Below are 15,624 nucleotides of genomic sequence, written 5' to 3' on the forward strand. Positions count from 1 at the left end.
ACAGGAACTGAGTTTTTTGTCAAGGCTGCTACACTGAAATTCATTTAATGTTTGTATACTATTTCTGCTCTCCACAGCTGATGAAATAAATACTATCTAATAAAGGCCCCACTAAATTTTGATATCTGAACAATCAGCATATTCATTCATTCATTCATTCATTCATTCATTCAATACTCATTCCCTATCTCCTTACACGCCAGACACTAACTCCCTCAATCAGAGCCAAAATGACTGAGGATAAAACCAGAAAATGAAACTTATGCCCAGATCCTATCAAAGCATTTGGTAACCTTTGATTATCGTAAGCCTTTCAGATTCAGAGACTCTGTTCTGTCCAAAGCAGCACCTTTTTGGCTAACCAGAGTGGGCCATAATCATAAAACTTTGTAGTTAAAGCCATGCTCAGTTTATTACACAACTACATTGCACAAAAACACTCTTCGTTTTTAAAAAATTCTTTAAAAGAGTATTTAAAATGCAAACCAGAAAAGAAAAAGGAATGAGTAAGAAGTGATTTTATAAGTTAGCACCATTTTACATATAGGGAGTCCCAAAAAAATGTATGCACACTTTAACAGCTGATAACTCACTTAATTTTTCACTCCTTTTCAGGTTTAGCTGATTTGAAATAATGAGTGAAGCCAGACTAAGCTTTGAACTAAGAAAATTTATTCTAAAGTTCCATTAGACTTTTTTTATGGGGATACATAAAAGAGAAAGCTTATGGTACAAAACCAGCAATAGTAGACAAATTGAGGGTACACAAATACCAAATGAGATTATTTTTAATGTTTGCCATTCCATTGCTTCCTGTTATCAGCAGTGCCTGTACCAGAACAGCCATCAGTTTGAAAACAGGCATTGACAAAAAAAATTACTCATTTCTGTAGATTCTTTTAAATTTTGAAAATGAACTGTATGTTAACAAACACTGACCTTATAATCATTCAAAGTGTGTATACATTTTTTGTGACACCCTCTACATGAAGATTTCCCTTCCTCACTGAAAGGATGGTTTCACTCAACAGGAACTCATTGAGCAGAGATGTGAAGGGAGCACTTATCCTAGACCCGTGGTTGGCAAACTGCGGCTCGCGAGCCACATGCGGCTCTTTGGCTCCTTGAGTATGGCTCTTCCACAAAATACCACAGCCTGGGCAAGTCTATTTTGAAGAAGTGGCGTTAGAAGAAGTTTAAGTTTAAAAAATTTGGCTCTCAAAAGAAATTTCAATCGTTGTACTGTTGCTATTTGGCTCTGTTGACTAATGAGTTTGCCGACCACTATCCTAGACCGTGGGAATTCAATCATGAATGGACATGAATCCTGACCTCAAGGATGGAAATAACATAACAACTATCAATTACCAAGTGCCTACCATGTGTCAGCACTGGTCTGGGCACTTCATATATATCACCTCTCAAACTAATCCTGCAAGGCAGATATTATCACCACTTTACGGATGAGCAAACTGAGGCTCTAAGATCATTTGTCCAAGGTCACCTAACAGGCAAGGAAAATTGGCTGGAATTCTAGGACTGTCTGGCTCACAAACCTATCCACTTTCCATGACTCTACCTTCTGGACACGCAATATCTTTGTCTTCATCGTCAGTCTACCTAGCCTCCCAAGCTACCTTTATATTTCCAACCTGGCCATAGCTCTAGATGTTGTCCCAAGCAAACCTACCTGCAAAATGACTTAGGAAGAAAAAATTCAGAGAGAAGAAAAAAATAAATGTCAAAATTCTTTTTTTTTTTTAACAGATGGATGGGGATGGGGGAAAGAACAACTATAGGGGACTGTCTCTTTCTTCAATAAAGCTGAAATCAAACAGTATATACACCTACAGTGTCCTGCCTCAACTGAGGCTCTCATTGTTAAGTCTTAGAGTCTTTATTTAAAATCTTTAAAATATAAAGTAAGAACTAAAGGTAGAACAGAAACATCAGCATCTACCAGCTCAGGAAGATAACCCGAAAAGAAGAATTCTGATTGACATTCCAATTCAACCACACTTACTAGACTCTGAACTGCCAGTTATTTCTTGGAACCTTGTCCCCTCATTCTATACCTACTTCAAAATTATATGTACACTAGCATTCCCGTTGCAGGAAAAATCCTGCAATAGGGTTTCCTGCTGCACTCTACCCCGCCCTGCCTGCTCTCCTCCCTTGTCCCCCGCCCTGCCTTCTCCGCCAGCCCACCCGCTTTTCCCTTCTCCCCCAGCCCCGCCTCCACTCCTCCCTTCTCCCGCGCCCCACCTTCTCTGCCAGCCTGCCTGCTTTTCCCTTCTCCCCCCGCCCTGCCTCCGCTCCTCCCTTCTCCTCCCCCCGGCTTGCTTGCTTCTCCGCAGCTTTGCTCCCTTCTGCAGCTCTTAGCTTCTTTCTACGATGTCTTGATATGCAAATTAGCCGCCATCTTTGTTGGGGTAATTTGCATACTCGTCCTGATTGGTTGGTGGGTGTGGCTTGGCTGGCGTGGTGAAGGTGTGGTCAATTTGCATATTTGTCTATTATTAGGTAGGATTATGCTTTGATTGGTTGTTCAGTTTTTCTGCCATTCAGTCTAATTGCATATTACTCTTTTATTATATAGGATGTTGCTTTTGTGAATATTTTCAATCACACTTATTTTATTTGAATGTATTATGAAAGGAAAAACATCCACTGGGGTTGAATACATTTTCTTCTCTCAATAGAATGTGAAGGCATATCAATGACAACACGCATTATCATTGAGGTAAGTATGAAAAATGAGTGGTTTGGACATTGTAATAACCATAACTTCCCAAATTTTATAGATCTAAATAAAGACTAACTACAGGTTTCCCTGCTAATCACAATTATAGATGCTCAACAAATTCATAATTTCAGTTCATAAAAATAGCGCTAGGTAAAAACTCACAGATGAAGAAAAATTTCTAACACATGTAAAATTCATATTCTAAGCCACCTGCTCCAAAGATACTTTTGCAAAACTCCTAGCAACATCGTTAGATATTTTTTTTAGATTCTCTCTTTCATTTTTTTCAATGTTCCCACTCCATGAAAGATGTTAGGTTACCAGCTATTTCCTATCTGTCCAGGTAACATTCACCAACCGCTTAGCAACCACCAACAATCCCTCCCCATGATTCACAGTGATAATGTTCAGTATCATCACACATATCCATCTTCCCAATCTCCCCCAACACATCACCCATACCAACTGGGGAAGACAAACTTTTAACATCTGCCATAGAGCAAAGCAGCTCACACTTGATTAGTCTAGTCCTTGGGTCTGGTAGTATACTGACTCTGACAGCTTCCAAATGTTACTTCACTCAAAAATGCTTTTTAAATGCTTTTTAAAGTTCATTAGCAAATGCAATAGATAGTGATATATTGTTTCACTTAAACAATTTAGTCTATGATAGACTTAATGGAGTTTAAAAAACAAATAGCCGCTTCCCTAAATATAAAAAACGGAAATAAATCATCTTTAAAAGATCCACTTTAGCCCAGCTGGCATGGCTCAGTGGTTGAATGTCGACCTATGAACCAGGAGGTTATGGTTCCATTCTCCGTGAGGGCATATGCCGGGTTGCTGGCTCAAACCCCAGTGTGGGGGTGTGCAGGAGGCAGCCAATCAATGATTCCCTCACATCATTGATGTTTCCATCTCTCTCTCCTTCATCCTTCCTCTCTGAAATCAATAAAAATATCTTAAAGGAAAAAAAAGAAAAAAAAGATCCACTTGAAACCCAGATCTTAAAATACCCATCAGTAGTATTTATAAATAAATAATAATAACATCAACGACAACAGCAAAGACAGCTAACATTTATATAACACCATGATCTGGAACCTACTCTAAACATTAGCTATATTAACATAATCCTCAAAATCACTTTATGGAAAAGTTTTTGATCTCTCATCTTTTTCAAATGAATCAAGCAAAACTTCATGACTATCTCACCGAGAAAGACACAAAGAACTATGATACCCTAATGTGAAAAAATTATTCTCTTTAGAAATAGTACAAAATTATAAACAACCTTGCTAAAAAATAACAGAGAAATCTTTCTAGACAAAAAATGTAGGTGTAGTGTTCTATTTACATTACCATGCAAAAGAAAAATAATATTCCATTAAGTAAAACCTTAAGAAAATATAATTTCACCAATACTATATTGATATTAAATATAAACTTGCACTCACAAGATTGCACATTTTTTGACTAATCATAAAATGATTCTAAAATTATTTTGAAATTCATTAACCATTAAGGTACAAGAGTGGTCACTTAAGACTCCAAACTGTCAAAGACTCCAAACTCTACAGTCCTTTTACTTATTTTGTTGGACTCTCCCACAGGTCAGGGCTTTCCCGCTTACGTAAACCATCTCAAATCCAGTTCTGCTTCAAGCACTGGTACAGAACGAAAAGCACTCACTCCACTCAATTTTCACCACCCACAGAAGGCAGCACAGATAACAAAAAATAATTTAAATCATAATAGCTCGAGAAAATTTAAAATTAGCAAGTGACAAGGAGGTGGATTCAATTTTTAACTTCATTCAAATTATCAAATTTAAAATACTTTCAATTATTTATTTTTCCAATCTTCATAGTAACCATAACATCACCAATGTTAATTGCTTTGTCTAACTGTACTTTTATTGTTGCTTGCATCCTCATTTAATGAACTTCAACTGGTGCTGACAGTAATTCTAGCTCTAATCTTCTAAACATTTATTCTTTTAATGAATTCAATCTATTGTATTATGTCCCCCACTATTCCAAGCAGCAGTTCATAACCCAGTGAATTAAAACACATGAAAACTTAAGATCATAAACTTCAATAACACAGGGCCACCTATAGAGCATATAGCTAGACATGCTGATGGATTTTATTTAAATTTAAAAAGACATTTTGTACACTGCACATTTATAATCTGAAAGTAAACTGGTAATATTATTTTAAAGGAAGCAATAATTAAGTGATTTGTTTTCAAAGAAACTTCAGTATCATCAAATGACAAGCATGATGTTACCATAACAAGAAAAAAGAACTTTTTCAATTCCAAATCCAACAATAAGACTATCTCAGAGTAATCTTCCAGTTATTTTCAAAGAAACCTCAGTATCATAAAATGACAAGCACGATGTTACCATGACAAAAGAACTTTTTCTAATTCCAACTCCAATGATAAGACTATCTCAATGTAATTATAGTGCTATTAATCATCACATAGAACAAAAAAAATTTTTAAGTACAACACTGGAACACCTAAGCATGAGAGGAAAATATTATTTCTCACAACTGAGTAAGGAGTTTATGGGTAGTTTATATATTCTATAGTTGTATATTTACAGATATGTACAAGGACAGGATCAAGGACAAATTTTATCCCAACCTGAATGATTTGGTCCTGACAATGTAAACAGCCCCATCAGTCTCTGACCTCCAGCTATAATAATGGCCTATAATGACCTTTTGAGAAGAAGAACATCAACCTTCTTGATTTGCTCATTACTGTGTTCCGAGGGCAGTGCCTGGTGCATCATACTGTTCAGAAATTTGATGAATGAACTGACTGGATTATACAGCCCACAGCACAATTACAAAAATTAGAATTTAAGGCCCTTGGAGGAGACTATTTAGCCAGGCCATATGTAGACTCCTTTCATTGCTGTTTGCTTCATATATACTTTGAAAAGCATTTGCACTTGATTTATTTCATTCAAGCAGCACCATAATTCAAGAATATGAGTACAGGGTCTACTACTCCCAAGCCCAAGGGCACCTAAAGTATACACCATTTCTAGAACATCCCACTAAACCAGAAAAGCCTAAATAAATTCCACTATTAGTTGAAATGCCTTTTATAATTTTAATATATAAATCTAAACACAACAAACTATAGCTCTATCCAAAATCTTTTAAGGAAAAACTAAACCTAGTTAGTGAAGTACACTTTCTCAACATCCAAAGGTTATGTCAAAGTTCCTCATACCTGAAACCTTACAGACAGATCTCCCCTATCCAGCCACATCCAAGTAAATTTCAGAACTAAGTTTTAGAACATCATCTTAATTGTTTTTGATTAAAATATCCTTAAGCTTTCTTAAAGTGAAAGGAATATTATTTCTAGATGACTGGTTACTGTTAAAAACACCAGTTCATTGTATTAGTTGTAGATGGAGATCAAATGTAGATGGAAGCATGGAAGGACAGGGCAGAACAGAGAGCCCAAAAATGTCCTTCATTTTTAAAAGTCCCTTGTATCAATGTGCTTTCAAGTCATTTTGACTTTTGCTCACAAATTAGGTAAAAACACCAGTCCTTTTGATGCATCACTGTCTTTTTGGAAAATTATCTTGATGAGACAAAGACTGAAGTAGCTTCCTGACCCTCAAAAGAAACTCATTTTTGCTACAAATGTCCTTGGATTCCAAAATATTCATTCAAAAAGAAAGTGTTATATGCCTATATCGTGCAAGTCACACGATATCTATGACTTCCAAACTGATAATTTCAGATAGCTCCTTAGAAGCCTGAACCCACTCAGAAGCCTCACTGTATGTCCTTATAAAATGTGACAGAGAAGTACCCCCTTCTATTTCCAGATATCCTCTTCTAAGGATGCTTTAGTAAAAAAGGATAATTCAAAAGCCCGTATCTTCCTTATTAGAAGACAGTACTTTTCCTGAAATGATGCCAAGTCCCAATTTTCTCCACGTTCTTTTTAATGTTTTACCATTTTACTTTGAACAGTGTTCCAGGCACAAACAACCACGAATTAATTAAATTACAATATAACATCACCATAAAATGAAAGTCTTTCATGGTGCCCACATAAATGGATGAACTTCGGCCAGATCTCCCCTTACAACACTTGGTGTTCTGAAACAAGATGCAGGTTCAGAGGAGTAACTCAAAGAAAGATGGATGACAAACAGAATGATAACAGAAGGAATATTTATTAAGCAACCAAACACACATTAGGCAGTTTACCCACCTGATCTCACCCTTCACTACCACCTCGGAAAGTATCAGTCCCATTTTATAAGAATGGAAATTGAAGCTCCAACACTCAGTTCACCAAGCTCAGTTCACCAAGCTAGGATAATCGCCTGGACTTGAACCTACACCCTTTCCTATAACAAGCTAATTCCCCTAAATGGAAAGATGAATGGTAAAGGACACCACTGCCAGAATGCTACCAGTTTACCAAACCCTAACCTCCCCGTGGCTGACATGCCTTTACTGTGACAGTATTTGAGTCCTACTGGAGTCCAGAGCAGCATCTTCCCCCTCCCCACCATTGTGAGGTGCTGGCTACCCTTCCTGCCTGCCTCTTGGCTACACTGAGGCCCACTACTCTACCATGAGTCTTCCCCATCACCACCTACCTGTATCTTCACACAGTGCTACTGCCTGCCTGGCTGTTCTTCCCTTCTCTCTGCTTCTCTTTCTTATCACTTCAGTATCCTCACAATTTTCAGGTTCCTTCCAAAGGTAGTAAGATGATTCACTTAGTACATAATCCCAGCCCAACATGAGCAAGATGGCAATTAGCTCCCATGCTCACCTGTGTTCCTCTACTGCTAGTATGCATAATAGGCACTGGCTCTGGAACCTGACAGGCCTGGGGTCCCAACCCTGGCTCTCTCTGCAGGACTGGGCAAGTTACTTGGCTCAGTTAACTGCAGACACCCTGTTCTTGGTGTTGTTGGGAAGCTCAATGTGACACCATATATTACATCGCCGGGCACACAGCAGAACCAACAGCCCCTGCTTCTCTTCTCCTTCTAAACTATTTATTCACCAGCAAAGATACCTTGAGTTTCTCCTCCCAACTTCTTCCAGGTCCCCAGCTATTCCAGGAAAATGCTTTTTCATAGGCACAATTTTACCACTGGTAGTCCTAGTTACCTAGCTTAATTTTTCAAACAACCCCCCTATAGTCATGCAGTAACTTCTACCTTCAACCACCTTTTAAAATTCTTTCTGATATAAAAAAGAATTAAAAATCGGGAGAGACATGCAGAAGAAACCTCATGAGGTCTCCTTTCTACAGAAAGGGATTATATGACAAGTTATCTCTCTCTGCTCTGAGCAAGGAAAATGATGCCTACACCCAAAGCAGCGGTTCCCTAGCCTTCGCAGAAAATCTACTGAAAGCTCTAAAGCCTTTGCCCTGAAAAATGTCAATCTGCACACAGACATAAAATACCATCTAGAACAGGCGTCCTCAAACTATGGCCCGCGGGCCACATGCAGGTGTTTTTGCCATTTTGGTTTTTTTTACTTCAAAATAAGATATGTGCAGTGTGCATAGGAATTTGTTCATAGTTTTTTTTAAACTATAGTCCGGCCCTCCAACAGTCTGAGAGACAGTGAACTGGCCCCCTGTTTAAAAAGTTTGAGGATCCCTGATCTAGAATTTCAAGAGGGTCAAGGGCCCCCTGAAACCCACCTACCAACAGCAAGGTAAGAGCCCTGGACAAAGAACTACCTATGATACTCCTGAAACTGGCAAAATCCTCAATTCAGATTTTGTTTCTTTGAAGTGCAATAAATTCAAAAACCTAGACAAAAGAAGAAGTTTTCTCATTCACCTCTTCACCTCTCTCTGTGGCTCAAAAACAAAATGCTACAAAACTAACAAGGCTCAAAACCTGAAGAGGCGGTTCAATCACTCTTAGAAGCAAGATCTCAAAACAAGGATGCGATAGGGCCAGTGCATGTATTGGGGATGAGCAAGGGAAAAGGAGGTACAAAAATTAAGAATTAGAACTCTTTAATTTTATTTTTCAATATCATCCTTTAGAACTTCCTTTGTTCATGTATGTTCTTAAGAAGCATTACATATTTGTATAATAGCACAAGTATGCAATGTATAAATAGATATACAGGGTGTCCCCAAAAAATGTATACTCACTTACACAGCTGACAGCTCAATTTTGAAAATGAAATGTATTTTAATAAACATTGCCTTTATAATTATTCAAAGTGTGTATATACATTTTGGGAGATACTTTGTATATGTTATTTTTACTGATAGGAGTAACCAATTACAAAAAATGTTTGGAGACCCTGTCCTAGTAGACAACTGCCAATTAGTTATTTAACAAAAATATTATCTAGTAATTCTCCACAAATGGAATTTACCTTAAAATAAATTACATTTGCCATCTTAAATTCTTATTCCTGAAATCAGAAGTCAGTGTGAAACTGATGTTGACTAAACAGTAATGCTGAGATTGCTCCAAAAGAACTAGTTCCCCTTTTTGCTTTAAAAGTCTAATTCTCACAGCTATACATACATGTACCGTATTTTTCTTTCTTAAATGAAAATAATCCATGTAATGTATTTAAAAAATGGAAATCAACTAAAAAACACTAATAAGCATTTTCTATTACACAGTTCTTCCTATACTTATAATAATTAATATTCAACTCCTACAATGTACCCAGCACTGAGCTAAATGTTTTACCTACTTGAAGGCATTGACTCTCTGAGGTAAATTCTAATACTCTTCTAAGGGATGGGGAGGAGAAGGGGGGTCCTAATATAAAGTGACAGAAGATTGGACTTTGGGTGGTGGGCACATGGTGCAATATACAGATCTTGTAACATAGGGACCCATATCTGAAACCTATATGTTCATGTTGACCAATGTTACCCCAACTTAATAAATAAATATATTTTTTAAATACTACCACTACACTCCTAATTTTGGAGATTTTCAAAAAAAACATTGCTTAGAGGTCACATAGCTATGAGTGGACCCAAAATTGAAACCCACCTATGTGTGACCCCAGGGCCTCTATTCTTACCTCAGGAAGGCCACCTGCCTTCCTTAGATAATATATGTTACATATATTAAGTATATATTATTATATATTAGGTAACAATACAGTAATTGTTGTTCAATCAATATGTTCCTATGCTTAATTCTACTGTAACCTAATAATAAGATCCCTGCTTGTTTTCATAAAATCTTCAAATACAAAGGGTAGAAAAATATTTTTAAATAGTAAAAGAGGATGTCATCACTGGTAAAGAAACCAGAGCTACGTTAGTCAGCCTTTTTGAAATAATCTAGAAACTTTACTGTTCTTTTTCAAGCACTAAAAAATCTAATTAATATTAAAAGCTAACATTATAAAATAAAAGATTTGACAAAAGCAAATTTGATCATAAAACCCTGCTCTAAAAGTCCATTATAAATTTCAGGTATGCTATTCTCTCAAACTGTATTTTTTTAAAGTCTGGTGATCTGATCAACCCATGATTCAGTGCCCAAACAGCAGCACAAAAATGGGGTTTCACTGCACTTAACATCTTAACTTCTGTAAAATGGAAATGATGAATCCCCTTAAGTAAAAGAAATCACTCTTAATATGTCATATATGAAATACACTCCATCCTCTTACCACAAGATACCACTGCAGTTTTCAACTTGAAACATGCAGAATTTCCAGAGCAAAAAACCATTCTCAGGAGTTTAAGTGAATACTCAGCAAGTTGATCCCTCTATAAATAAAGTCTTCATTAAACAAGGTTATAATTTTGTATAAATTACAAGTTAAAATTTTCATGGCCTGGATATGGGGAAAAAAAATTTTAATATTTAGGAAAGAAAAATAAATGTCTATCCTACTATTACTAATAACCTAGATGTCAACTAACAACGTTCATTCATTTACTAACAAACACTTATTGAATGCCAACTATGTATTAGGCACTGATGTAGGAACTAGAGATAAGAGAAACAAGGTTCCTAAACCAAAGAAGATTATATTCTAACTAGAGGCCCAATGCACAAAATTCATGCATGGACAGGGTTCCTAGGCCTGGCCAGCAATCAGGGCCCATCTGTGAGGCAATGGCAGGGTGATGGGGGGGAGCAGAGGGAGGGAGCTCCCCCCGCTGGCACCCACCTTGGCCGGCCTGGTGCCATCCATCCGCTAGCCACTGGCACCACCAGGTGCCTCCCTCTGCCAGGCGCCCTGCCCAGCAGGGTGATGGCCCCCTCCACCCCCCCCACTGGCACCCGCTTTGACTGGCCTTAGGCCTGCAGGCTGGGGGCAGCTCCTGCATTGAGCGTCCGCCCCCTGGTGGTCAGTGCATGTTATAGCAAGCGGTTGAGCGGTCTTAGCATATCATTAGCATATTATACTTTGACTGGTTGAAAGGCCGACTGGTCAACCAAACACTTAGCATATAAGCTTTTATTATATAGGATATCAGAGTAAATAAGTAACTAAAGAATCCAATGTATGCCTCCCAACTTTGTATTTCAAGCATGGTTAATTTTATCCCTAGAGTTTTTCTTTCATTTTTCTTCCAAAGTCTCATAAAGACTATTTTTTTTCTTTAAGCAAAATCTTTGGCCAGAATACTCCCCTCCCAACTCATAAAAGCTCATCTTTATTGACTGGTAAACATACCATCTTTACAATAATCAGTATTCATTTAGTGTCCACTGATTTCAAGTATAAATATTAGAATCTCATTTATGAATCTCCCTCCCTTTAAAAAAAAAATGTTCACATGGAAAAAAATACAAGCTTAAATTATCCTAAGCTAAATTTTAAGGATCCTCTAGTCAATCTAGTTTTTCCTATAATAACCTCTGGTTTCACAAACTGTTACAGAAATAAATGTTCATGAATGAACTAGCAAACCAGGTTTTGATTTCCTCTAAGCCACTATAGTGCCTTATGTTGTGCATGTCCCTTTTCTCTTCGCTCTTAAGTGTGAGGCAGACAAAACTCTACCTTCAAAGGTAGATTCTGATAGATTCCATGACATAGATGCTATGTTTCAACACATTTCAAACAATGCCTGTTCATGAACATAAAGCAAACATAAAATTTAAAAAGGAACCAAAAGTATCCACCTACCTAAACAAAGGTTGAAAGGTCTAATTTAGAAAATACAAGTTCATATTTAAAAACTAGTCCTTAATTTATTCCAATATAAAGAGAAAAATATTATTAAACAAGTATAATCACCACATATACTTTTTATTTGTACTATCTGAAAACAAGAAGTATGTAATCAATTACTACCTGACTATCTTTTTCTTGATTTTTAAAAATGAAATCTTTCAAACATCATTTTTTATATGTAAGTTAATGGTACCATCTCCTCTATTAGGTCTACTTCCTGTAATTAAGACTGTACAATTTGAAATTGTCATTGCACACAGCGTGAACATTGAAATGTCAAATGAAAATAGAGACCCAAACATCTTAAAGTTTCTCTGGCAGTCAATTTTCCTACTTATCAATGTGAGAGATCCTCCTGATAAGTTGTTTTCATTTATCCACAGTTATTTATATTAAATTGAGCCCTTTAAAAGGGAGAAAGCGTGTATCTGGTCACACACCAAAAACTTCAACAAATCTGAAATCTCCCATCCCTCAATTTGTGACACCAAAATTTAACAAATATGAAACTCTACAAAAAGGAAATTATATATAGATATAAAAAGATCAACTGAAAAGGAACCCATCACCTGGTCATGAGCCTTACCTTTCAGCAGTGGCAGAGGTGTTAACTCAATAGGCTTGCCTTGAGACCTAAACTGTGAGGAACTTTGCGACCTCTTCTGTCTGGCTTTTCTGACGGACTTCCGAGAAAATCCGTCTACTTTATCCACTGATGGAGGAGTAGTTGGTGCTGAGGACATATCCCTACTGAAGAGAAAGAGGTAACGTAAACATATTCCCAAGGCTAAAGCATAAATGTGAGTTGTACAAATTCTAAAATTCCCATATATAATATTCATGAAAATGGGAATATGTAATAAAGAAAGCAAATAAAGTCAACTAAGGAAAGTCATATTCAATGAGAAAACATAAAAATTTGGTGACAAACAGAAGTGATATAACTATCATATAAGCAATACTGTAATTCTAATGTATTATGCTGTTCTTGCTATGATAAGCATTAAAGATGCTCATTTAGACTTGAAGATATGCTATCTACTCATTTTCTAACTATAAAGCTCTTCTCATCTTGAGATTCCTGAAGTAATGTTAGAGGTATTCTACAGCTGGAAAACTTCCATTAATACATTTTCCCAAGATATTTAATATTATGAATGAAACCAGTATCGTACTTCAAGCTTTACACCAATGTATCGCAGCAAGTGACATTTACAATTACTGAAACTATCTAGGCATGACTTTTAATGCAATTTGCTGGCTGTGTTTGCTATGATAAACTACAACACACTGCAAATAAGAACAGGCTACATTACTTTAAACAGAACACATAAAAGGCATAATTAAAATCATTTCAAAGACATCTTTTTTAATGAAGGCATCTTAAGTTATTAAAGCTTAATAAGCAAAACTATGATGAAATCATGCACCAAAGTTGAAATGAAAACTTAAATCCACAGCCCACTTAGACAACCAAGCTGAGTTCCCTTGAAGTCATTATCAAATATTAATAATGTTCAGACTGATGAAACTGAACAGTTCTTTTGGATTTTTTAATCCTGTCAAATTATTAAAATGAAGGCTATTTCCTAAAAGTAACGTGTTAAGCTCAATTTCATTCAACCATTTAAAAAGATGCCATTATTTCCCTGCAAGATTAATGGCAGACTGGAATAGAAATAATGTATATGGGGGAAAAGCTGTCATTCCAAACATAAGACAAATGTTTAAATGAAAGGGTAAGCTAGTTTCTTTCTGAACCTGCAAGAATAAAAAGTTATCTCAATAACCTGGCTTCCGATAAAGTAAAAATAACAAAAAACATTAAAAAACACACGTACAAAAAACCCCACACAAAACCATATGATACTGAGGGTTGAAATTCTGGTTCTCTTTTTTTTAAAAAAAGTTTTTAGAAATTTATCTGTTCATCTTAAATAATATGTGACAGATTCAAAATGGAATTGTAAACTATGTGTGGCCACAGAAGAAGGAAGATCACTTAAAATTTTTCATAATGACTGCATCAGCGGAAAGCTCCACATCATATTTGTACACTGTGAATTTAGGGGCCGCTTTTCCCATCTGGTATGTGAATTATTTAGATTTCACTTAACCGTAACAACCCAATATTTCAGTAAATCCTGTTCCTCCATTACTCTTTTCATCTCTTCTTTATTCCTCACCTCCCACCTGTAAAAGTGGCTTATTGATAGCATTTTTTTGTTTTTAATCATTTGGCCCTTCTGTCCGCGGCCAAGAATAAACGTCAAGGATCTCAACCCTGAAGCGCTGCAGAACTGAACGTGCAGCAGCAGCGGGGCAAAGCCCGGGGAAACAGGTTTCGCCCTGGACCCAGGCGCCCGAAGCTTTATCATCCTCTAAGCACCGGGCATTTCCCAGGCTCAGGATAATCCAAAGGAGGTAATGGGGTGGAGAACCCCCGGGAAGAGGTTCGTCTGTAGAGACAGCTCACATACTCACTTTGCTCCTACCCACCCCCACCCCCACCCCAGCCCTGAAGATAAGCTGCTACAGAACCCTCACAACACCCATCTCCCTTTTTCTCCCCGCCCCGTCAGGGGATCAGGGGTACGAGAACACGCCTCCGATGCCGGAAGGTGGAGGGAAGCGGTCAGGGCGAAGAGTGCAGGAGAGGCATCAGCCGAAGCCTTTGCAGGTAAATCAGACAAGTGGGACGGGCCCTCCTCTCCCGCACCCCAGTCCACCGCACTCCTCGCCGGCCCCGGCCAGGCCTTCCCGTGGCTGGGTGCCCCGCAGGCTCCCCAGGAAGACGGGGAGGAAGCAGAGAAGCGGGCGAACCCCGGTGCTGGAGGGACGAAGTTACCTTGAAGCTTCAGGGGAAGAATCCGAAGATGATCTGTGGCTTTGCGGGGCGGGAGACGCGCGAGAGGGCCGCTGCGGGGGCGGGTGGCGGGACCCCGACTTGCGGGAGGAGGTCCGGGCAGCGGCAGGGAGCCCGGGGCGAAGGCTGTCCGGCGCGGCGTCCCTCCGGTTCCGCGGCGGCGGCGCCTCTAGGCCTCACGGCCGGACCTGAACCTCAGCGCTCCGGCGGCGGCGGCGGCCTCACGATCCTCCCCCACGGGCCCGTCCCATCAAATCGGCACCGACCCCGTTGCGGCTCCGCCGGTGGCTCCTCGCTCACATTCCCGGCGGGCGGCGCCTCAGCTCGTTGCCCCGGACCTGGCGGCGGCGGCGACGACGTGGGAAGGGGGAAGGGAGGGAGGAAGACTGGATCCGCAGCGGCAGCAGGCGAAGGAGGAGGAGCCGCTGGAGCTGGAGCCGCCGCTGCCAGAGTCGCCGTTCGGTACCCGCAGTGGGTGCCCGTCAATGCCCCTTTCTCTCTCCTATTGTCAATATCACCGGGCGGCTGAGTCCATGGCACACGCGCAACCGAACCTTCTGGGCAGCAGCGCCCGCCCCCGGCGCCCACTCACTGGATGCTTCAAACGGGAAGCGAGGCCTCATTGGCCGGCGTCCGCCTTCACTCCCATGCCAGCATGTGCGGCTGAGAGCCGGTCCGGGATTGGCGGCGGGGGGGGGGCGGAGAAACGGGAGGGTGGGAAGAGAGGAGAGCGAGGATTGGGCTGAGGGCGAGGGACCCGGATGCAGCCGCGAGCTCCGGCCGCGCTGCTGCCGCTTCCGCCCGG

The 15,624-nt window shown here is 39.3% G+C and overlaps 1 protein-coding gene across 3 annotated transcripts in view; it reads right to left on the reverse strand.

Annotated features, from left to right (window-relative positions):
- The window catches only part of PPP2R5E (protein phosphatase 2 regulatory subunit B'epsilon), a 158,798-nt gene extending 143,398 nt beyond the window's left edge, over positions 1–15,400 (reverse strand). Inside the window, exons 1-2 of one of the 3 annotated variants that reach the window (XM_079769590.1) lie at positions 14,802–15,400; positions 12,540–12,700 (exon numbers count right to left, since the gene is read on the reverse strand). In XM_079769590.1, coding sequence (XP_079625716.1) covers positions 12,540–12,696 — 157 coding nt within the window. In that variant the 5' untranslated portion in view covers positions 12,697–12,700; positions 14,802–15,400. Of the gene's footprint in view, positions 1–12,539; positions 12,704–14,801 lie in introns of all 3 variants that reach the window. The other 2 variants (XM_079769591.1, XM_079769589.1) reach the window with 2 other exon arrangements.
- Between the last annotated feature and the right edge of the window lie 224 nt (positions 15,401–15,624).

The sequence above is a fragment of the Cnephaeus nilssonii genome, assembly GCF_951640355.1.
Source record: "Cnephaeus nilssonii genome assembly, chromosome: 4".
NCBI lineage: Eukaryota > Metazoa > Chordata > Mammalia > Chiroptera > Vespertilionidae > Cnephaeus > Cnephaeus nilssonii.